Source organism: Myodes glareolus, chromosome 17 (genome assembly GCF_982192425.1).
Source record: "Myodes glareolus chromosome 17, mMyoGla1.1, whole genome shotgun sequence".
Taxonomy (NCBI): domain Eukaryota; kingdom Metazoa; phylum Chordata; class Mammalia; order Rodentia; family Cricetidae; genus Myodes; species Myodes glareolus.
The window spans coordinates 27,529,210-27,553,590 of NC_142042.1; the positions used below are offsets into that span (position 1 = coordinate 27,529,210).

The 24,381-nt window shown below is 40.8% G+C and overlaps 1 protein-coding gene across 1 annotated transcript in view; it reads right to left on the bottom strand.

Moving 5' to 3' along the window:
- The window catches only part of Col25a1 (collagen type XXV alpha 1 chain), a 398,267-nt gene that overhangs the window by 57,801 nt on the left and 316,085 nt on the right, over positions 1 to 24,381 (bottom strand). The window contains exons 14-18 of the mRNA XM_087897573.1: positions 22,715 to 22,741; positions 20,140 to 20,184; positions 13,014 to 13,046; positions 12,556 to 12,591; positions 7,340 to 7,384 (exon numbers count right to left, since the gene is read on the bottom strand). Of these exons, the coding sequence (XP_087753699.1) occupies positions 7,340 to 7,384; positions 12,556 to 12,591; positions 13,014 to 13,046; positions 20,140 to 20,184; positions 22,715 to 22,741 (186 nt within the window). The remainder of the gene's footprint in view (positions 1 to 7,339; positions 7,385 to 12,555; positions 12,592 to 13,013; positions 13,047 to 20,139; positions 20,185 to 22,714; positions 22,742 to 24,381) is intronic.

Sequence of the window (24,381 nt, forward strand, 5' to 3'; positions counted from 1 at the left end):
TTACATTGTTTTCTGATCTTATTTGAAAAAAATTGGTTTTATTTCCTAAAATACACAGTCTACCTAACAATGAGCAAAATGTCTCCAGTTTAATTTTGAACAAGATATATTTTTGGCTGAAGTCAGTTTTCTTCAACTCTTCTGTTAATACCTATCCACCGCCACCCACCTAAAAACAACCAATCCAAATATCTCAGTGTAACAGCAACATAAATGTGAAGTCTTCTGGATAAAAAAGTTAAAGAGCAAACAGACTAAGGAGCCGCATTAGCCCCTCCAGTCCTGTCCACCAGCTGAGAAACAACGGCTCCCTTCTATATTATGAAAACATGAAGCAGAGCTGGCAAAAGCTTAGGAACGTGGCTTTTCTGAATGACTGCTGAAGATTTCATGAGGTCTGGGGATTCTATAATAAAATCTTAACTGACTTTCTAAGCACAGCAAGGGAATATTTCAGACAGTCTCTACCTTCTAAATGATCACTGTGATAGCATTCATAAAGGCGAGAAGAACCGGCACATACTTAGCAGGGTCGCTAGTTCAATGAAGGGAAGGAAGAAAGGAAGAGAGAGATAAAAAGAGAGGCAGTTTCATTTTCACAGAGATGGCTTGCCAGATGTTTCTAGATAGACATCCAGAACATTCCATTCATTAGGCAAAATGGTGGCCAGAAACTCCTAACTGATTAGTTCTTGCTTGTAGAAAGAATATCTGGCTTTTTATTTATTATTATTAGTTTTATTTTTATAAGTTATTATCAATTAAAGAAATAAATTACATCATTTTCTTAACCTAAAAACCCTCTCTAGATTGAGTCTAGTTTTCTGTCATTTTTATTGTTTCTGAACAGATCTGATTTTCATTGTCCCCCAAAATAGTGCAATGGAGTTTGAAAAATATGTGCTGGTTTGCCTGGGTGCTAAAAGCACCCCAAAATATTGATTAATGTGTCTTGACACAGAATGCATTAGCCATGCACTGTTCTTTTTGCTTAGAGGCTAATTAGAATTCAAGTCAGCATGACACCTGCTTTTGAGAATTACAGCAGTAGCATTATTATACTAAGAACCGTGAGGCAGTCAGTTTGGTTATTGACTGATTTCTAAAATTATTGAGGAGACAAAAAAAATGAGAAGTGGAGTTTGTCCCTAAAACACTTATTACTCATAAGGATACAATCTGAGTATAAATTAATACATTTTAAATGTTCTGTTGAAAATGAACTAAATAGTGAATTTATTTAAAACCCAGAAAAACTGTCTTTTGGAGATTTTGTTTGTATTAACAGAATTGCATCATGAAGGACATGCAGTGTAATTGTTGGAAGTTTCATTACGGTTGCTAAAAATCTCTGATTTCTTTTGCATGAGTTTCCTAATTGGACTCAAGTTACCCATGTCTTCAGGTAGTCTGTGCCAGCAGGAAGTAGTTACAAGCAATAATAACACAGTGTGACCTATCTGCTAAGGCTGTCTTATTTCCTTTCCTCTATGAATTAATTTTACATCCCTCCATCTATCTCTGCCAGTTTTGAGATATGCCAATGTTTCTGAGGACTGAGCTGCATTCATCTTCGTCAGATTCGGAAGACGCATTTGGTACTCACAGAGGACCAGGCCAGCGCTCAATCCTGAGAGTGTCAAGTGAATGTCTCTGCCTCCTGTGAAAACAGATCTCAGGTCCGAGGGGATTTCATATGATGTGGGAGAGATGGTTACCACCTTAGACCCTTCTGCCTCTTTAAGTTCTTGATCTGATTGTCAAATTTTCACTAATGAGGAAACCAGAGTGAAACCATTAAACTTCAAGGAATGGGAAACCATTAAATTATAGTTGCTATTTAAATAGTTTTTTTATGATTTGATGTAATATCTGCTGCAATATATCTCCCCTGCCTACTTAAAACTTGCCCCCTTCCTGCTTTGTTTAGTTTTTGAGACAGGGTTTCTCTATGTAGCTTTGGAGCCTTTTCTAGAACTTGCTCTGTAGACCAGACTGGCCTTGAAACTCAGAGATCCACCAGCCTCTGCCTCCCAAGTGCTGGGATTAAAGGCGTGTGCCACCACTGCCTGGCTAAAACTTGACTTCTTGATTTAGTAAAATAAGCTACTTGTATCCTCTAAAAGAGAAAAGCAAGCACTGAAAATCTGGGAAAAGTATCTTGAGTTTAGCATCACTGACTAGAAAGTTCAGAACAGTAGCAGGAGACAAAACCAACTTGCAAAAATTAGTATTCTTTCTATACAGAGTATACAAAAGTCAGCAGCTTTCCTATAGACAATATACAAAAGTCAGTCTTTCTATGTATAAATGCCAAACACTGAGAAGGAAATTAAGAAAGCAATACCATTTCCAAGAGCCTCAAGATATCTTGGAAAAAGTTTAGTCGAGGAAAATGAAGACCTATACAATGAAAACGTTAAGACCCTGAAAAAGAAATAGAAGAAGATAGCAGACGATGGAAAGACCTCCCACACTCATGGATTGGTTGGGTTAATATTATCAAACTCCTACAAAAAGCAATCTACAGATTCAATGAAATGCGCAGCAAAATTCCAAAATGCAATTCCTTACAGATACTGAAAAAACATCTTAAGTTTCATATGGAAATATAAAAGACCCAGGATAGTCAAATTGAAAAAAAAAACAATTAAAAAATATTGCTGTTGTATCAGCACCCCAGATTTTAAGTTTTACTATAGAGTTACAGGGAAAAAAACCCCAGCATGGTATTAGCATCAAAACAAACATATTGGTTAATGAAATAGAACTGAGCACCCACATATAAACCCAGACTCCTATAGTCAGCTGCCTTTTTTTTTTGACAAAGAGGCCAATGATACACATTGTAGAAGAGACATTTTCAACAGATGAGTAAATATTGCCACTCAAACTGGAGATAGAAGAACATATAGACATAGAAGAATGAGACTTAATTCTTATTTCTTACTCTCAGAAAACTAAACTCCAAACGGATCGAGGACTCCAGAATAATATGACACCCTGGAAAAAGTTGCCACAGGAAAGGAATTTTTGAACATGATCCTGATGGCGCAGGCATTAAGATCAACAGGCAACATGGGACCACATGAAACAAAAAAGCGACTTTATGGCAAGAGATACCATTATTGAAAAGAGGTAGCCTAGAGAATGAGGAAAAATCTTGACCATCTATATGTCTATCAGATGGTCAGTATGTATAACATACAAAGAACTAAAACAGAACCCCTAAACATTAAGAGAACAAACAACCCTACTAAAAATGGGCCATGGAACTACACAGAATTCTCCAAAGAAGAAAGATAAATGGCTGAGACTTAGTTTTGAAATGGTTCAACATCCTTAGCTATGTAAAAATACAAATTAAAACTACTTTGAGATTTCATCTTACCCTAGTCAGAATGGACAAGGTAAAAGGAAAACAAATGGTGACAAATGTTGGCGTGGACATTGGGAAGGGGAGACACTGACTCAGTGCTGGTGGGAATGCAAACAGAAGTCAGTGTGGGTATTGCTGAGAAAGCTGGAAGCAAATTTACTACATGATCTAGCCAGATCACTTTTAGGCATTTTCCCAAAGTACTCTAGTGTTCACTATGGAGATGCTTGCTCATCCATGTTCACTGCTGCTCCATCCACAAGAGCTAGAAATTAGACATAGTGTAGATGTCCACTAAGAGATGACAGGTAACAGAAATATGGCACATCCACACAATTATGAAAGTTATCCAGTCATCAAGAAAAACAAAATTATGAAATTCTTAGATAAATGGCTGGAACAGGAACCATTATTCTGAGTGAAGTAAGTCAGGCCTGGAAAGACAAACATCACCATGGGATGTGTCAAGTTGTCCTCTGGCTTTCCCCATGAACAGTCAGGAAGAAGAAGGTTCACAAGGCCTTTCTCATCTCCAAGCCATGAGCACCCTTGCCTTTTGCTCCTGGAATACACTCAGGAAGTAGGGAAAGTGGGTGCTCTTATTGCTTTTAATGGTTTTATTCATTCATCCCTTTAAAGAGGGATCCATAATTTGTATCTATGTAAAGCATGGCTAGATGTATTTTCTCCAGGTTAAGATTATTTACACGAGGAAAGACTACCTTGAACAGGTGCATAAGCAATGCTCCCAATATTCTGAGCTGCCCCACAAGAAGCAGTAACAGCAATCCTTTGCCATATGCTGGGGGAGATTTCAAGAGCTACACACACATTTATTCATTTCGTTCTCACAGTAGAACTCTGTGCTCTGGCCACTGTTGGTTCTCATGAGAAAACCAAAGCACAGAGAGATTCCAAATCTTGCCCTGGGTCACAGGACCAGTAAAGCTATGGTTTGGTTTGTTCTAGGGTTGTTGGTCAAAACTGCTTATTTATGAGGGAAATGGAACCACGAGAATGGGTAAACAATGTATGTATATTTTTCAAAGTAAGTGTCTAGAATAAGATTTTTTAAAAAGAATAACCTAGAATCTTATGTTTTTATCTGATATCAGTAAAAGTAGGCACAATGCTTATTTTCCTCTAAGATACTGGAAGGAAAAAAAAGACTCTTAATATTTTTGAAAGCTTGTTCATAAAACTAATTTTCTAAGCTCAAATCTTACTCCGGAAGATCAACTTCTGCATGGTACATTGTACATAATTTAATTTTCCCAGCTGAACATCTTGACACTATATGAACCATGAATGCATGAAATAGGAATTCCAAATGCCTTCCACATGGCAAGAGGACTTTCAAATAGTGCAGGAAGCCTAAGAACAGCTTGAGATGAAGTCAGGCCGGGTCTCAGTGACTTCCCCTCTGCATGCCTACAGTAATAGCACTTTCCTCAGAGTGGGCCGCTCAGGTGAGAGACAGATGAGTCTGCTGTCAGGGTTTAGGCACTTGGTTCATTTCCTGAGGGCCAGGGAAGGCATGTGGGTGCTCATGAAGCTTCCAACTATTCCCCAAGAGCAACAGGTGGCAAAGCAAAGCTTCTCTGGTATGTAATGACTGCTTTCCTCTGTGTCCTAGACATAACGGCCAGCATGCGGTCATGGCAGATAAGAAGGACATGAGTAGCAACAGGAAATATTTCCAAAGCATAAACACACACACACATACACACACACACACAGACGCACACACACACAGACGCACACACACACAGGCCTAAGATCATGACTGATGTTTTCGGTACCACCCGTCCTGTAGGTCACACAGAAGGGTTTCAATTTTTAAATCCTGGCTAAGAACTTAAAACGATGAAAGGAGAATCGGCCACCCTGCCATCTGCCACCTTAGCAAAATGAAGCAAATTAAATTAGTAAGGAGCATCTCGAGTCAATGTAGGGCCATCAAATATTGCAAAATTTTAAGTCTATATTTATGAATATACAATGAACACCTTAAAGTGGTTTTAAATTGTTTCCCCCCCAGATTATTTACTGATTATGATTTATTTACTATTAGCACTTATTATAGTGTTAGGGAAGCTTATCTTTCATTTGAATTAGAGTGAGAAGACAAAACTTATTACACCAAAACCAGAGCTCATGATTTTGTCTCCAGCCCCAGACGGTGACCCAAGCATGGCACTGAGATGACCTAGAGAAACATCTCTAGTGACTAATGGAGAATTTTTATCAACTGGAAGCTTCTCGGCTCTGTCAGTAGTCAGGCACAGGAGGGCAGTACCAGAGCCCCACCACCTCAACAGAGGATTTCTAGCACTTCTCAGGCTGTGGGAACTTAAACATTTCATAGAGGTGGCGACCTGCAATGAACCCCCCTAACCTGAGAACTTATGACCTTCTGAATAGGCCATGGGTGGCTGAAAAGATCATAGGAAAAGGCCAAGAGTCAGTCATGACGTAGCGTCAGTATAGACATACAACACTGAAGTAAGACCGGGATCACAAATACAGTAGCATCGAAAGCATTTATGTCTATACGTATATTTATCTGTATTGTACTTGGGAAAAATAATGCTTTCATTCTTCTTCTTTTTCATCAAGAGAGCGTCTAACGCTTAGGAGAAGAGACAAGTCAGTTTCAGAGCACCGAGGCTCTCCTGAGCTGAGCCTGCACCCTGATAGCCAGAGTTCTTGTTGTAGGAACTTTCCTGTCCTTCCAATGTCCTTTGACTCAAATGTCTTCATTATGACTTGTAATGCCACCAGGTTCTAATTAACACCCAGCAACATGTCCTTAAATCATTGAAAAGTTTATGATCTTGTCACTTGTAAAAAGCTGTCATTTTTATGCTTGGAAGTTACTAAAGAGCTGTCATAAATTAACCCTCTAATATGCACTAGGATGTCATTCTCGCTAAGCAGCAAATGATAGGTAAGTGAATCTGACACCTCAATATGTTTCAGAGTGCCCTGCCTACCAAAGAGCCAAAGAGTATACTAAACACAACCTGAACTTGTTATAATAATCTAGAAACAGCCAACAAATATTAGAACCAGAGTTTCTGACTGCCGACCTAGAAGACATGGTTTTTCTGTGTGTGTTGATCACTTATATAATATTATAAGCACCATAGGCATTTAATATTGTAGAATCATACTAACTTCAGTTAACACACTGTAAGTTGCATGCAGAACTGAAGTATGAACATTAATTTTAGAATAGAAGATGTACTCGATTGCTACCCTGTCACTTCTGGGATATATACGAAGTTTATTCTCAAGGAATGACTATAGCTAAGATAATAGAACATTAAGTCTTGTTACTGCCGTGGGAAAAGTCTTTTTTTCAAAAGAACATTTTAAGTGGCTTAAGAATCTTTAAATCTTAAAACAGCGTTTTAATCCTAAACCGTAAGCAATTATTTCAAAAGATGCATACAGAGTTTATGCAGAAAGTGCGTGTGGTAGGTCAGAACATTTTAGCAGTGTGGTTTCAGTTTTTCAGCGGGGTGACTGACAGGAAGGGGCAGCATGGGATCTCAGAGGGGCTATAATAATGGTGAACCGCATACATGGTTGCCCAAGTGTGTGATTTACAGACATGCTAAGATGAATTCTGGTCAAAGTTTGATAGGACCTTAGAAATGAAGTCAAAAGTTAAAAGTAAAGAGACATTCTTTCTAGACTTTAAAAACTTGGCATGATTCTAATTGAAATGCCATTTACTTTTATCTAAGGGGCATGATAAAGAGAGCAGCGAACTATACAACCTGGATGGCAAGGACCAACTTTAAACACCTGTGTGCAATTTGAATTTAACAAATGAAATAATCAATTGAGATAAATTCAGAATAGCTAATGACCAGTATTCACTCTTTTCCCCCATTTTCCTCCAATGTGGGATACTCATAGTTCCATGAAGTTGGTCAGTGGAGTATTTACCTTGATCCCCGGGAGTCCAGGCAGTCCAGGCAGCCCTGGCTCACCCTACATAGGAAAATCACAATGCATTACAGAGCAACATGCACTCAGTCACAGGATCAGAGAAAAACACGGCAAATGTCCCAGCTGAACAGTTTCTGCAGAGAGAAATATATACAACAGACCGTGGAGGGGAAATGAGTCTGCTGAGACCACTCAACTCGGTCAACTCTCCGCTCCGGAACTGTCTGACCACTTGGCAGATTTCTTAAGACACTGGCCTTTTCCTGTCATTCTCTGCCTACTGGCATCTCTATCAGATGGCATGAGAGAGTCATACAGGAGGAAAGACTGCATTTATGACTCCTTTGGCCAAGGATTTGCTGGAGCTGCTTGCTTCAATAACGTGTCTTCTCCCAGGGCTCTCCCTGCTTAGATAATCAAGAGACTTGCATGAACAGATGGCCCCAGGAAAGCATACATGTCAAGCATGTTGCTCACTTAAAAGTATAGTAAGATTTCCTTTTCATTCCTGAAGGCTGAGAAGATAAGTAAATGGTTAAGAATATGCTTCGGTCCAGCCTGTGTTCCTAACAATTGCTGGGTTAGGGTGACCTTGCTTGGCAGTGTTGGGCTAATGGTACCACATGGCTGTTCCTGAACACAGGTCAGAGATTAAGTATGCCTTGGGTAGGCACGCTGGAGACAGGCTAAACCCTCTCATTTTCACAGAATTGTCTATGTTATTTTAAGCACAAGAGATTGCATTGCTGAGAAATTCTCTTCAAGTCTACTACAAAAGAATAAAGGAATCAGGAGCAAATATATTTGCCATGAAGTGTTGCCTGTTCTCGGTGGAAGCGACACAGAAGCTAATACAATCATAGGGTGTTGTGATGGTCAGTGACGGAGACGGCAACTATTTCCACAGAGGGAGCGGTACGAGGAGGGTGGGAGGGGAGGCATGTTTTGTAGCCTAAATGCTTCCATCATCTTTAATTTTTAATTATTTTATCACCCCTGAGCATGTGTGCATGTCTACCACAGCTCCTGTGTGAAGGTCGGAGGACACCTTTGTGAGTGTGGGTCTCTCCTTCCATGTCTGTGTGACTTCTGGGGATCAAGTGCAGGTTGTAAGTCTTGTGAAGCAAAGCGCTTTAACTGCTGAGCATTCTGCTGGCCCTTGAATAAGCCTTACCTCAAGGAACACCTGCTAACAATAAGTGGATCTTCCATCTCCACTACCTGCCCTTTCTGATTACCAAGGGCTAGAATTTCTTCTGGTGTTATAACATTAAGCCTTTAGACATTTTATCAGGCTGAGTGATTAGACAAAGTGGGGGAGGCAATGGCTCCCTTGCTGCTTGTTAAAGGTACTTCAGGGATGCAAAAGAAAAGGCATTCTGTGCAGAAGTATACATTATAAATATGACTACAATGAAATCGAATTAGAGAAGAAAGGAATGCTAACTTGATGTTATTCCACCCCAAGACCAGGTGCCAAGGTATATTAAACTTCACAGGATTACAACACCTTACATTGCCTTTCCTTTGTTTTCTCTTTTACCCTCTAATCAGTAACATTAAGAGGGCCTAAAAGAAAAGGATTTAATCCATATTTTACTGAATTTTACCTTTTGCTTAAAAATAGTATAAAGTTTTTGAAAACACAATTACATAATAATAGCCAACCAATAACACTTAGGATTTTTTTTTTTAGAAAGTCTCTCCCAACTCTTATGATGATATTGCATCTGAAGCATGTGTGGAAATAAATAGGTTATAATATAATTCTCCATTAAGAATTCTTACCACTCAATTCTCTACCAACATAAAAGGACCACATAGATACTTTAAAGAAATAATTGATATGCACATGTATGCATGATTAACACATACAATGTTTTCTAATGAGAAAATATGAAAAAGACATTACAGGATAACATATAAGATAATGAAATGTTAAATGTTGAGTATTTGGCCTTTCTCTCCATCATGTGTGTATATGTGTATGTCTACATGTGGTTGGTCATAAATGTATGATTTAGTTAAATATCTCAAATATTCATATTTTATAATGTTGAATGGTTTGTGACTTTTACCTTTCCAAATTTGTATTGACTTTCTGCTCTTAGCTAACACAATGAGAGATGATAATATTATTAGTGCTCTCCTATGGAACACCTCTTCACAATTTTAGTAAGACATTTCTTTCTGCAGAATTCTTTATCTTTATGTTGTAGAAAGCTTGGCTTCCAACTAAGAGAAAAATTTAGTTAACTTGGCCATCCTTGTCTATGCCATGGCTCAGGAGCCTTGGGAGCACAGTTAATGTGTTAGATATAAGTCATAAGTAAGAGTCAGCTTGCTATTTTATTCAGAGGGTCCTTGTTCAAGAGTTTCAACTGTACAGTTACATTATATATCTGATTTTATTATTTTTCCTTTTTAACGCCCTATTCTCTGGTCTGAGAATACCTTACTCCTGGGACTCTGTTAGAGTGTCCTGGGTATATACAGAGCTCATTGGCAAGGGTCCCTTCTGATGGGGAATCAAATGACAATGCTAGAATGTATACTTTAAGAGCTGGGGAAAGGTTAGGGAGGCAAGGACTATGCAGTGAAACACGATTCACACTTTCCAAGTCTATAGTGTCTCTACAAGCCTCCATGTGATCCTACTGCTGAAGCCACAGAGAAGGCATGATGAACTGAGTCCTCCACTTCTGTATCACTCCAGATGAACACTGGACACGATCTCAGGGGGAAGGCCCACCACTTGACTCGAGCCATGTTGCACTTTGTACTTTTCTGGGAACACCCCTAAATTCAGGAACTAGTGTGTCATTGAACACCACTCACAGCTCCGCAATGGTCCCAAAAATACCAGATGACTTCCAGCACTGACTGGAAACCTGGGTCAGTTTGTCAATGTTGACTAAGCAGAAACATGGAAATGCTGTTTCCAACGTTGGGGAAATTATCAATCTGATGTTAGACGAAGGAAGACAAACAATCGTAGGAAGGTGGGATAATGTCAGAGTGTAGAATCTGAAGTAAATATTAATAATAAGGATGCTGTTTGTTCTGGGCCATGCATTCACCCAGACAAAAGCTTCTTTTGATGTCATTTACGTCTACTTTTGATAAAATGTAAAGAAAATCCAGTGTTTCTGCCTCCAGGCTATAATTGTCCATAATGAATCTAAGTTATTTTTATAAATAATCATGATAATGAAATCTTATGCTAAGCAACGGAAGGTCAAATTGGTTCCTGTACTGTGGAAACAGTGCCTACACAAGTTTACTGGGATTTGTTTTGGCTTGTATTTTAGAGACACTTTGCAGGTGAATCCCTCCTTTGCTTTTGAAAAAAAAAAAGACTGTCTATTTATTTATTCACGTGTGTGCTCACCAGCCCCTCCTTTCCTTTGACTCTTGTGAAGTAAGGCAGGTGGGTATTGAATGCCAGGTCTTTCAGCTGCAGCTTTGAGTTTTGGGTTAGAGGCACATTCTACCAAGCCTGGTCCTACTGACATTTCTTTGAGCAAATCACAAATTTGGAGGGCAATTTAAGAAAAATCTTTAATTTTTTTAGACTAAGGGACCCAAAAATCACATCATCTAAGATCAGTTGCTTTTTCAAAATAGACCATGGATCTTTTGTTTTTAGTAAATGTACATTTCTTCTTAAAAGGCAAGAGAGGGCTGTCTGCAATGATACCCGTGATGAAGCCTGGGAAGAGGAACAATTAGAAGGTTCAGATACCTTGTCAGTGCTCATCCTATAAGAGAAAAAAAAATCACACATGCTGGCAAGTTTGATTTTCTCAAAGAAAAAAAATCAGCACGAGGGGAAAAACTGGACACGTTTGTGGGAAGTTGTTACTACTGAGAGGAGCCACAGAAAGAACACTGTGACCTCCGAGGTTTCTTTCCAAAAGGCATTTGAACTATTTCACTGGAACACGTTGAAGAGTAATCTATGACTGGTTGTATGTATGACTGACATATGTATGACTGACATATGTATACACATGCTACCGACAAAAGGCTGGGAGTGCTGTTGCTCTAGATTAACTGGGAAGTAGAGGAAGAAGGCAATTACTGCAACCTATTTATCTAAAATATGTTCTATGGATTCTTGAGTTAAACTCGGAGCCTGAAGACCAAGGGACAGATCAGAAAAGGAGGAGCTGGAAGAGCTATGCTAGGCTCTCGTCTCACCTGCAGCAGAGCTGATGATTCAATTCTGAGATTCTCAGTCTCAAGAGAAAAATAGTCATTCCATCAGAGAAATGTCTAAACAACATGCAAACCTTCTCAGAAGTTACTTCCATTCCAAGTGCTTAAACACAAGCTCTCTCAATGGTGTCAAGAACACGGACCATACAGTAAATTCTCAACTTTAGGTTCTAAACTACCGCACTAGGGTTGATTATCTTTTCCTCTCTGCTAATGAGCTACGTGTTATGTCCTAATTCATATTCTGTCTACAACATCAGCTACCCCTGGACAAAGGAGAGGCCATGGTTTTAAGGAATTTGTCCTATGGAGTTCACAGTTTCTTGTTAACTACAGTTTGTCTGTTATGTAAGGTTTGGCTGTACTGGACATTGAGACCCTGGTGTTCAGTTGAGACACTGCTAACATTTGTCGCCTGCCTCAGACTCAGAGGAAAAATGAGCAGAAGCGCTCAGTGAAGAAGCACAGATGATAAATTTAATGTACCCGCAGCTCAGTTAGGGAAAGTGGTATGTGTAGCATCGCTAATTAAAATTTAGTTCTTTAAACAAATTTAGTTTCTGTAAGGCAACATTCATGACACACGTTAGCAGGAAAGCATTGGCAAATGAATGGAAGTAGAGGTATATTTAAAAAAAAAACTGTCCATCATTCTCCATTGAGATTGTTTAGTATATACTTATTTTCTTCTCATGAAATGCAGAAAATACAGAATACATTTAAGCATGCAAGGCAGCGAACTGGCATTCCAGTTCAGCTGAGATTTGTTAGTTTCGAACAGCTGAGTACATATAGAGTACATACACAGCGTCTGCTTTCACACTGCTGTGCGCAGAATCAAGGCCTTCTAACAAGGAAAACAAGCAGTCACACTGTGCAAAGCATTAAAAGTGGACCATGGTGCGACAAATGTCTCCATGTTAGATGACAATGATGTGAAATACCGATCATGGAGAGATCCAAAGGGCATAGCTAGGACAGAGAGATATTACCTTTTGTCCTGGACGACCAGATTCTCCAGGTTCTCCCTGGCCAAAGAAAACCAAAGATGAAAAGGGCATTCTTGGAAGAATTCTAGGAAGAATTCTAGAAAACCACTACGCCTCTGGCAGTTTTACAGTAACAATCCAACTGCCTACTTGATTACATACATTTTGTGTGCACCATTTTCTTATTCTCCACCATGCTACACATAAGGAAACTGCTGTTAGTATGTCTAGAGAACTCACATATAAAGATATTATTTCTTGGAAACCAAGGACACATGGAAGAGATAGTAAGCCCTCCTACTAAGACTGCCTGGGATTTCCCTGTTGTGTTTGGAAGCTGTTGTCAGAGAACTGGACCAGAGCTACAACCGTCATTGCTGCTAAACTAAAAAAACAAGGAGGCTCATATAAAGTCACAACCATGATTTCCAGGGCACAAACATGCACAAGGCTATAGTTACCTTAATTCCTGCAGCTGATGATCCTGGATCACCCTAAAATGAAACCCGGGAGAGATTATGCCATAAGTACCGTGACAACAATGCAAACACTTAGGCAGCCGTTACTCATATGGATGCTCAGAGGGACTCTATGTATGACCAAGGGGCCTAAGTGTGCCCCCCAGTTCTTTGTCCATCAATAAGTCCAGGCATTATATGATAACATCATGTAAGAGAAACTATGCCTTGCCTAAAATCATGGGTTTACTTTGAATACAAACCACGAAAAGATTATATTTCTTGAAGTAACTAAAAAATATACAAACATGAAGCTATTTCCTTAATAAGATGCTAAAAAATACATTCTGAGACAATGAATTTTAATTTAGGGATTTGAAACTTGCAGTTTTCTTAGCTTCTGGGATTTATTAATGTCACGGGCAATTTACAGGGAGTTCCTGCCCTTCTTGGTCTTTGGAAGGTCAAGGGTCAACAGATGAAGCCAAAAGGTTAATGATGTTGAGGTGCAGAAACCATGCTGCAGATCAGTGTGTCGCCACCACGAAGCAGGAGCATGCCTTTTCCTGCCTTACCCTCATTGTACCGTAACTGGGTCACCGGATGATGAATGACTTCTGGGCAATGGGAATCCACGGAGGGACTAAGAAAGTCTCGAGAGAGAATCTGACTTTTAACTTTTTAAAGAGATTAAGAGATTGTTTTTCCTTTGAGTGACCGTGGTCCAGGAGAACAGATTTGGGTAGCCCCAATTTCATGTTTCAACATGGAAACAGATTCATGAAGTCTTACAGTTTTATAGAGCAAAGAAAGTCATCCATCAAGATAAATTTAAGATGGACTGGTGGGTACATCAGAGAGGTGGTTACAGCAAGATGGAGAAAGCTTTTCCCAAGACTTTGGGAGCTACCTGACGACAGTCTTAGCTCTGGGGCTGGTAGAAGGCACTGGTCTGCTAAGTTGATAGGTTCCAAAACATTTTTATCTGCCAGTCACAGGATGTTAGTTTTGACATAGAGGTGGGGAAGAGGTGGCCATTAGGGGGAACTTGGCTTTTTAAAAGACTGGGTCTGTCCAGATTTCATGGAGGATGACTCCACTCCTAGAAACATACCATCCTAAGGATGGGACCAATGCAGACCGGAGCACGGAGAAGAGGTGGGACTGTTACTTGTTTGTAAATAAGGCAGCAAAAAGCCTAGATTCTCAGCCTCATTCCAGTCCTCTCCCACCTAGGGACATGCAGGAAAGACTAAGAAAAGGAGGGGACTTAGTCATTTGTGACGGTCAAGAAAATTGAAGGAGGGAGGCTAGAGTTGAGAGTCCCTAAGCTCCGTCTTGTGTACAAACACTCAGGCATCTCCGGGGTTCTGTTCCCAGAATCCAGAAGCTGCTCATCAATCTCTTTTAGAGACAGACACACAGACAGAGGCCTCAGGTCCCTGTGCACTGACCAGTACCTGACTCCTATCCTCATTTCCACTCACATCCTCCCACGATGGTACCTCAGGTCTTGCTTTACACGATTCTGTTCTCATGGAACCGTTCACCAGTTCTCCCCGTGGGGCCCGCCGTGAATACACCCTACTGTGTAGCTACATACTTCATTTGTGTCTGGCACAGCTTGTGTTGTGGTTGTCATGGGCGTTGCTTGTATATCTGTCTGTCCTGTTAGCCGACAGACAGCTGCATGGGAGCAGACGCCACATCCTGACCACAGCAGATGCTTTACATACACATGGTGAACGAGTGAATGACCGTCTGAAAAACAATGTTTTCAGTTGGGTCAGCAGTCAAGGATCAAAATGAAAAGAGGCCTTCAGGAAAGGGGAACCAAGGGCTTAGGAAGAGGAGGAAATAGTAAATTTAGTTTGTTGAGGAAAGGAGTGCACATGTGAGTTTCTTTGACATCTGTAATTGCTATTACCCAAGGAAAAATTAAAACGTGGCTAAACAAAGAAGCGAGCTCTAAATATTGTATGAATGAGTCTGCTTGTCGCAACCATTAACATTCAAATGAGTTCCAAACGAGGGGTGAAATAAACACGGTGAAGAAAATAATACTTGTTTCTATTTCTGCTAAACTGAGTCTGGGAGCCATCAACATTAACGAACCGGTTTGCAATACTGTGGATAACATGACCTTTATATTCATAAAAGCAACTTGACTTTGCAAAGCTCCATCTGTCTTATTTATGCCTTAAACTCCCATGCAGGGAAGACATTGCTGCTTCCACTTAGAGGATGAGGAAACCGAAGCAGCTACAAGCGGAGCAAAGTATGCGCTTCCTCAACTGTTCTTTTTATTAGACTAAGAAAAGGATTATTGGCTGATATCATTTTGACAAAGGGCCCCAAAGGCTAGAGAAGACAGGTAAATTAGAGGTAGTTCTTGTATTACCTCCAAGTTCTTAGTTAACTGCTTGTAGTTTATACAAGAGTGTTTGGCTCACCTACTATATGTGACTAAAGACTCGGTTTTGTCCTCGGAGCAAGTGGATGGGAGGGAAAGGTCCACCATGGTCTATTTGTGGGAATATGAGAGGCTTCATTTGATGGACACCTCATACATTTATTCACTTTTTAAAGATTCAGAACTGTGAAATCCCCGGGAATTTCTACAGTTTTTAAGAGCAAGGCAACTTCTGGGAGAGACAGTGTTCCAAGTAGTTGAAATCAAGCAGGGGACGTTTATAACACTATCCCCAAAGTGTCAGAGACTATAGGGTTAAAGTGGGACACAGCCTTCCAGCGAGGGCTTATGTAGATGCCTGTCTTCATCAGTCAGTGGAGTAAGCCACAGATGGAGAAGTTCTGTGAGATAAATGAACTTGGCTTTGCTGTTTTATTGCTTCGTTTGGTTTTTCTCGAGACAGGGGTCTCACGATGGAGATCAGGCTGGTCTCGAACTCAGAGAGATCCATCTGCCTCTCCCTCTGTCAAGGGCTGGGATTAAAGGCATGTGCCATGACATGGTGACTTTCCTGGTTTTCACTTTTGGTCAAACACTGGTTTTGGAAGCGATTGTTTTCAAATGCAGTACTCAGCAAGTAATTAAATAAGATGTTAATAAAGACAGAAGGAACAATTGCAGGCTATAGAAATGTCCTGCCATTCAGTAAAAATATGAAGTTGTTCAAGATAAGAAACAAAGGTTTTTCAAACAGTATTTATTATCTTGGAACAATTTTCTAAGAAACTGGATTAGTGCTGGGACTAGAATCGATTGGCATCATCCAGCTGTTGGGTTCACTTCAGGGACAAAGGATAGAAGATAAAAGCTTAAAAACAATGTGCTTGGTGTCAGATTGACAAGGGGCGAGGCTGTGATTGTTAGTTTTGTCAACCTGACAATATAGAATGGCCTGGGGGAGGAGCTTCAACGAGGAGTTGTTTAGATTAGGTTGGGTTTTCTTAATTGGGTTGAGGTAGCAAGACCCACCCTGGGTGTGGCCTTGTTTCATAAGCTAGGCCTTGGACTAGTCCAAGCGTGCACATACTAATTCAATGCTTTCTGATCTTGACTGCACATGGAATGTGACCAGTTGCCTCATGACTTGATCTCCTCACAGTGGTGGACTATAACTTCAAATTATGAGGCAAATAAACCCCTTCTTCCTCACTTTTGTAAGGAGATTTGGGGGGGGGTGGTCAGGAGATCTTATTACCCTAACTAGGAATGAAACTAGGCAGTATCCCATGGGTTTATGCATGTTTGTTCCTTTGCTAGTGAGCGCTGTGTCCAGTTAATAAAGAAATTACAGTAAAGAACAGTTAGGAGACTAAAGAGCGTCCCTAGGAAATGACTTGTAAATCCAAACTTCAAAAGATTGAAGACTGAACAAAGCCAGAAAAGGAAGATGTGGAGCTGGGAAGGGGAGGGCAGAAAGCAGGCTTCTAAACAAAGAATGGCTTGGGGCAGCATTGGAGAGGACCAGGCGCTGACTGCCCTGGAGTGTCCTCTGACACAGTCCTCCAGGTGTGGTCTTTAAGACAGCATGGTTGGTAAGCGTAACTACGACATGCCTGGTGAAAGGCCAGATGCTTGAGTTCAAGATGGCGAATGAGAAGGCAGGGCATGCATAGGAATGAGGTCATGGGAACACAGGGAGGTAAGGGACAGCGTGAAGATGGAGCTCTTGGCTCAGCCGATAACACCACCACATGGGTACAGCACTATGGTTCCCCCATTCAGTGAGCTGTATAGACACCCACTTGCAGTGGCTAAGAAATCTATTTGAACATTTGTTGGTGGAATTAACACCCCAAAGACTAGAATACAAAGCTTCCATAGGAACTTTCCATGTGATTGAAATCAGCCTTTGGCAGGTTATTCTTAAACCGAGTATACGGTTTTGCTGGCCACAGAGAAGCCCTGGCCCAGTCAGTGGTTTTATAGTTCCCAGCATTTCCAGACGACCAGCATGGAAAGCCACAGACTGTAAAAATTGCTTTACCATCCGAAGGTGCTGAGTTGGATCAAAAGGGGAAAAAAAAGTCCATTAAAGTGACTCGGCCAATGACGTAATTTACTACATCAATAGCAGAAAAGAAGTTTAATTTTTTTATTTTACCCCTCAAAGTTGGAAAGTGATGAATGAATTTCACATACTGACGACAAAAGGCCACAAGAAGAGTGTTTCCAACATGCTGGAAACAAATTATATGACAGGAGCAGGAAATGTTTAAAAAACACATCAAAAATTATATTCCAATCACTACATTCTTGGGGTGAATGCCATGGGTCAGATTACATATTATACACGCTACAGATTGCTATTTACAGCCCCCTGTTTAGGCCTATTGAAGGTTTATAGAATCGATTTCCGCTTTCGCTGAGGCATTTCTTGTACTTAATTTCAGCTGAGCAATAAAACTTTTTGATAAAAAAGAAAAGAAAAACAACCATGTCGTTGATTTCAATTTCCACATGGTAGGAAAAGTTAGCATTTATTGAGAGTTTATGGTGTGTGAGTCAGTATGGCAACCAATTCGCATTGTGTATGAGGCCGAAATAACCTTCCTGGGAGACGCTTGGGTCCTTTCAAGGAAAAAACATTGTTTTACTGTTGCAAAAGTAAATTCCAAAACCCACGTAAGTGAAGAAACAATTGCTGGCCTATATTCCAAAAACAAAGTTAAAAATAAAAAATACAGCCTCTAAGGCATAAAATGCTCTATTTAAATTCACATAGGTACAGTTCACATTTTATATGTTTTTGTTGTTGTTTGAAGAAGCTGCCTTCTGTGTACAGTATTTCCTTTGTTTTAAGCAAAGTTGGCTACTGCTATCAAATCTTTTTTTAATATTTATTTATTTATTTGTTTATTTATTTAGTACACAATGTTCTGTCTGCGTGTATGTCTGCAGGCCAGAAGAGGGCACCAGACCTCATTACAGATGGTTGTGAGCCACCATGTGGTTGCTGGGATTTGAACTCAGGACCTCTGGAAGAGCAGGCAATACTCTTAACCGCTGAGCCATCTCTCCAGCCCCTGCTATCAAATCTTGCTGGATATTTGCAAGATTGGGTCAAGCATGGCTTTTATATTATTAAAAGGTTAAAAAAATAATCAAAACAACAACAATATTACAAAATATATGCGGATGACATAATATCAAAATCACCTTGCCCAGAAATAAAATTTTTTTTGAACATGGCCCTACTCATTATTACTTTGTGTGTGTGTGTGTGTGTGTGTGTGTGTGTTTCTGTGGCTGAATTCTGCTACAATAACAGAACCATGAATTGTGCTGGAGACTATGTGGTCCACCAAGCTGAAAATATTAATTTATAGAACAAGCTCACTTATCTCTGCTTTTAGAGAAAAAGATATTCGTTAAATAAACCATCATCCAGGTTTACATACCCAGGGGTTCAAACCCTGATCCGAGACCAATCAAGAGCATCCATGGACTTATTTGACTAGATACTTCCATGTCGTGTTTGACTACAGCTTGGTATTTGGAGACAAAAAAGATGCAGCTTCAGCAGAGGTTCTGAAATAGGGATGGTCAGGGTAGTTCACAGAACATAAACTTGCTGACCAGCTCCATGGTGTAGATGAAGTTTCTATCATCTACACCAAGGTGAAGAGTTATCTGGTTCACGTTGTCAATAGTGTTTAGGCCAACACACCCTGGTCTATGAGAAACTGAGACACTACCCTAAATTTAAACTGTTTCCCAAATACAAACAATTGCTACTTAGTGACATTAATTTGTTTTTACCCTTTATGTCCTATTTGTATTAATATTTATGAGACTGAGAAAGATAAGTTTATATATATATTTTATGAGCATGTTTTTATGACTACCCATTATCCATCTGTACAGTCATAATTTTCAAAATGGATCAATCTTGCCCTCAACTGTCAGCCTGAGCGACTTATCTTCCCATTCATCAGGTCCCTTGCTTGGTTTGCACTAACATCCACCTGCTTTGATTCTATCTTCAGCTTCTAAAATGGGATTTCTTCCCAAATCTGAACACATTGCATAGATGCAGGAGAATATCATTTTGATGTCACTGTGTCATAGAGTCAGGGCTGTCAAAATGCAAACTTAAGCAAACACCATAATGACAGACTGGTGAGACAAGAGAGGACACAGAGATAGACCAGGACGCATGCACTCTAAATGCTGATCAATGTTCCAAAGGCCAAGGAGGGGGAAGACGGAATGCAAGGGCTGTGGTTCCCAGAGTTCCCTACATAAGCACCGCAATCAAGTGCTATTAACGCAACACTAAACTTTTAAACCTTACCCTCGCCCACCAATACACTTCCTTCTAAAACTAGGACGGACCAAGTCACTTGAGGGAGTCCCATTCTAGGCCTCTGTGAAGACACATTGCCTTGTGGGTAGGTGTGCTTATTGCTTGAGAAACCAATCATTGAAAAGTTCCTTATTTTCTAGAAATAAGAAAATTTGTCAAACCATTTTACTCTCAGAATATTTAAATTTGTGGATAGGATGTGGAACAATCGATTTTTGTGAGACAAATATTGAACTGTTTTCTGGCTTGGGAGATTTCTCTGACCCTGTCTTCCAAAGTTCCCAGCTTCCTACACATTCAGTAACGTCCTTGCTCAAGCGCATACCCTCCCGCATTTCACAAGACCGTACCTTTTCTCCTGCATCACCTTTGGGGCCATTTTCTCCAGCATCTCCCTGAGAAGAGGACAAAGGGATACACTTAGATATGCTGGTGACGTGAAATGAAGAGCAAATCTCCTTTAGACACACTCTTGTTACAAACCAGTGTAAATGTTCACAGAGCCAAAAAAAAAAAAAAAAACAAAAACAAAAACCAAAAAACATCTACTTGACCAGCCAATGCAATTACTTTTCTTACAATGAACATGGCTGAGCACTTTAAACACCACGGTATCAATACAAAGCCCTGACTTCCCTGTGAGCCTTCTCATGGTTGATGTGGACACCCAGCTTCCCTCCTGCAGTCTCATTTCCCCCTCTGCCTGAAGGGCCCCATAGCAGGGCTTTCCTGACACTTGCCTCGGGATGTCATGGCACATCTGTTTGCTACCTCTGTGCCCTTCTTCATGTCGTACAAGCCTGCCTCTTTTCTCCACCTAGCTGTATAAATTCTACTTGTCTTCAAACCAACCAAGGCCCCAGGGCTTCCAAGTGAACTCCATGGTCTGCAAAGCCAATGGACTGCGTATTTATCTACTCGGGGCTCCACAGACAGCATTCAGAAAAAGGAACTTTGATATTTTTATTAGATATACTCCCTCCTAAATTATAGTAAACCGAGTTAGGGAAATCTGTGCATCTTTGGTTACGTTCCTGCTCCTCTAGTGACATCTCCTTCCTGCCCACCAGGCAGGACAAAGGGGAAAGGTTTTATCTCTGAGCTTTGCCCTGCTAAACTCCGAATGCTTTCCTTTAGGCCTTATAGCATGTAAGAGAGGAAACGTCGTGGATTTCAGATTCAGTAGAACAGAGTCCAGCCCTGGCACTCAGCAGGCAAATGCAATGCTCTCTCCGCTGAGTTTCTCGTGTGAGGATAAGGGCACACTACACAGCTATAAGAACCAAGTTCTATACCTCATACAGCATTTCAAACCATGCCAGCACACTCTGAAAAACAGTCCTTGCTATTGGAGGTCCCGGGGCCTCCGTGTTTGGGGCGTTCCTATGTTGGGCTGCTCGTCATTCTAGCTTCAGAGGAGATCATTTTTCTATCATTTCAACACTTCCACAAAGCTTAAGAGAAAAACCATTAGTTGTGGTTTCTCAAGATGGAGAAAGTAGAAGAGAGATAGTCACTTTTCCCTCGAAAGTTCCGTTTTCCATTTCAAATAAACATGAACTTAACCCTCCCAGGCGCCTGTTCACAGCGGGCCAGCCGGGTAGCACCCCATCTGATGAACCCACGAAGGGTGATCACTGGCAGAGCTCCCTCTCCCTCCCCAATTTCTACATGAAACAGTTATTTAATGACTAATTAATTTCAAGTCAGTTACCATGAACTGATTTGCTACCCCAAAGCATACTGTGTCACAGTACATACTTCAAGGCACTGTTGATAGACAGCTTACTCCTATGCTTTTTAGAAATTGGCTTGGAAACCCCTTTAACATACCAGTCTCCTTGTTGGGAAACCTGGCTCAGAGGGTTCAGAGTAGCTGTGAAGTAGAGACCCTGACTGTCCCTTCACGGAGAGCCTTTAAACCCCTATTTTGCTCTTCCAACTTAATATTGCCTTCTTTCTGCTTTACAAGTCTGAAAAAATACGGGTAAACTGAGGACTGTTTTCCTGATCTTTTGATGAGCTTAATTTGCAAGCAGGGTTATACTGTTTGGGAGGGGACTGCCAGGATGTGTCCTAGTATCTAGGTAGCGCTCCACTCAGAGACATGGCCAAACACCAGGGCAGTTAGCCGCAGAGGGGACCTGGGATATAAATGGTGCTGTTCACAGCGGGGACCTGAATGCTGTGGAGACGGGCCTGCAAGGAATACTGGAGGCAGCTAACAGCGGTTAATAGGCAACCCCGACTCTCTGCTCACTCCCTTTTCTGGTTTTGATGGCGATTCTTTATGGGGTCTCTTTTAGACAACTCCCGCAGGTAAACATCTGTATCCCTTTGACCTTTGACCCAGAGTCCCCAGCAGCAGGAGCAGCAGCAGAGACGGCTGTGGATGTTTAGGAAGACATCAGAATGGCATTGGCAAGTATACAGAATGGTTTTCTTTCCTTTTCTTTTTTTCCCAGTGTTTCGAGACAGGGTTTCTCTGTGTAGCTCAGAGGCTGTCCTAGAACTTGCTCTGTAGACCAGACTGGCCTCGAACTCACTGAGATCTGCCTGCCTCTGCTTCCCATAGTTCTGGGATTAAAGGTGTGTGCCACAATCACCTGGCAGAATGGGTTTTTACAGGGCTAGTGGTTTCTGAAAGCCACTATACAGCCTGGCATGCAGTGTTTGTCCTTCCCTTCTTCCTTTCAACCCCAAACTCAAAATTGATACAGAAGATAGAATCATATTTTCTCTTTCCACTATTTGACAGTCTGAAAGACAGGCAAATGGACACTTATTACCTCTTCCCCATCTCCGCTTACAACTATCTGTCCATCCATTTGTCCGTCCACCCACCATCCAGCCTCTCAGGCATCTAGTTCAGTTTGAGCGTAGCTCAGAAGAGGGGAGTAATAAACAAAGCAGGACCACCCTTACCTTTTCTCCTTCTTTTCCAGGTTCCCCCTGAGCACAAAACAGAGATATCAGTGAAGAGCTAATAAAGCAACAGCCAGCAAAGAAGACCCTGAACACGCACAGATCGCACCAGGTGAAGAATAAAGGGCATTGTCTTTGGCTTTAGTTTCTATATGAAAACAAGTTGCATAAGTATCCGGGAGAATTGAGTACAGATACCAATACCAACTTCAATCTTAAGTCATTACTTCTATAAGGATACTGATATGTGCAGTGGAAATGTTCACCCAGGAATGGCCCTGGACATTAAGGGGGACACAGTGTGGCAACTCGTTATCTGTCTATACTTAAAGTCAATAAGGTGGGTGTTAGCATGTCCTTCCATAAAGCTGTCTATGAAAGCACGTCCTGAAGCATGGTTATTTCAGGGTCTTCCCCTGATACAGTTCTGTACTCCTTGGACATGATCATAGATCATAAACCCTCAGTGCAGAACTTAGACCCCTTGACAAGATCATCAGTTCTGTAACTGGTAGCAACTAACGGTTGCAGAACAAGATACCAGAGTGGAGCAGCCTTTGTGAGTCAGGTTCCTGCCAGAAAACACAAGGCTTAAAATAGGAAACTATTCTCTGAAAAGAATTGCATTTGTTCCCCCTTTCTAGGAAAGGGCAGGGACGGATAGGGGATGCTCTAAAGTCCATACACCTTATGATGATATTTCCTGATGGGGAGATTGAAAAAAGTTGCTAGGAGACCAGACAGCTTAAAATGTTTTAAGGAGGTTATTGTGGGAAAGAAGAAAACCAGAGTAGGAGAATGCAATTTAGAAAGCAGTCTTGAGACAAAGTTCTTTCCATTTTCTGGAATCAACCTGACCCCTTGGCTTTCTACATTTCTGGAGGCCTCACCCCTCACTCAACATCCGTCCTGGTGGCCGCATTGCCAGGCGACACAGGAAGAGAACTGTGAATGCTTGCTGAGAACTAACTCCCACCACTGAGCTTTTTAGTAAAGTGTAAGACAGATAAGAAGGCAGAAGAGGCCTGGATTACCAGGAGGAATGCTTTCCTTCTTCTTTAGGACAAGAAAAAAGAGGGGGGGCAGGTCCACGAGTTTAGGTCTGTCTGTAGCACCTAAACAGCAGCGCGCCATGTAAAATCAGTTGACAGACATTTGTGGGTACAGACTCACACCAGCACAGTTGATGGGATTAGACATCAGTTTTGTACTTCAAGGGGTGTTCACTAATCAAAGGATTTGGGATTTGTCTGCCTTCTTGGTTTAAACTAAACTGTCACCAATCTCTTTTGATTTAATGGATTCATTTGTTCTTCAAGAAATCAAGAAAATAGGCAATCCAAAAAATATCCTCATTACATTTTTTCCCTATTTAGTAATTCATACTATATCCATTTTTAAATTCTAAACACACCACGTCTTTATCCTGTTCTTTGTCTGACTAACTGGCCATGTTGTATAGAAGCTGAAGGTAGCCAAACCTTGAGAAAAAGCTGTCTTGGCTGTCTGAAAGTTATCTGTAGTGGGGCTTGCTAACATGTACATTTGAGGAAGTATGACCATGACCTTTGTTTTCGCAACTTACTAAAAGGTAAAATGTCAGTAGTCATTTTGAGGGCTTTCTTGTGCTATTTAATTATCCCACAAGAAATAGTTTTCTAAATTAT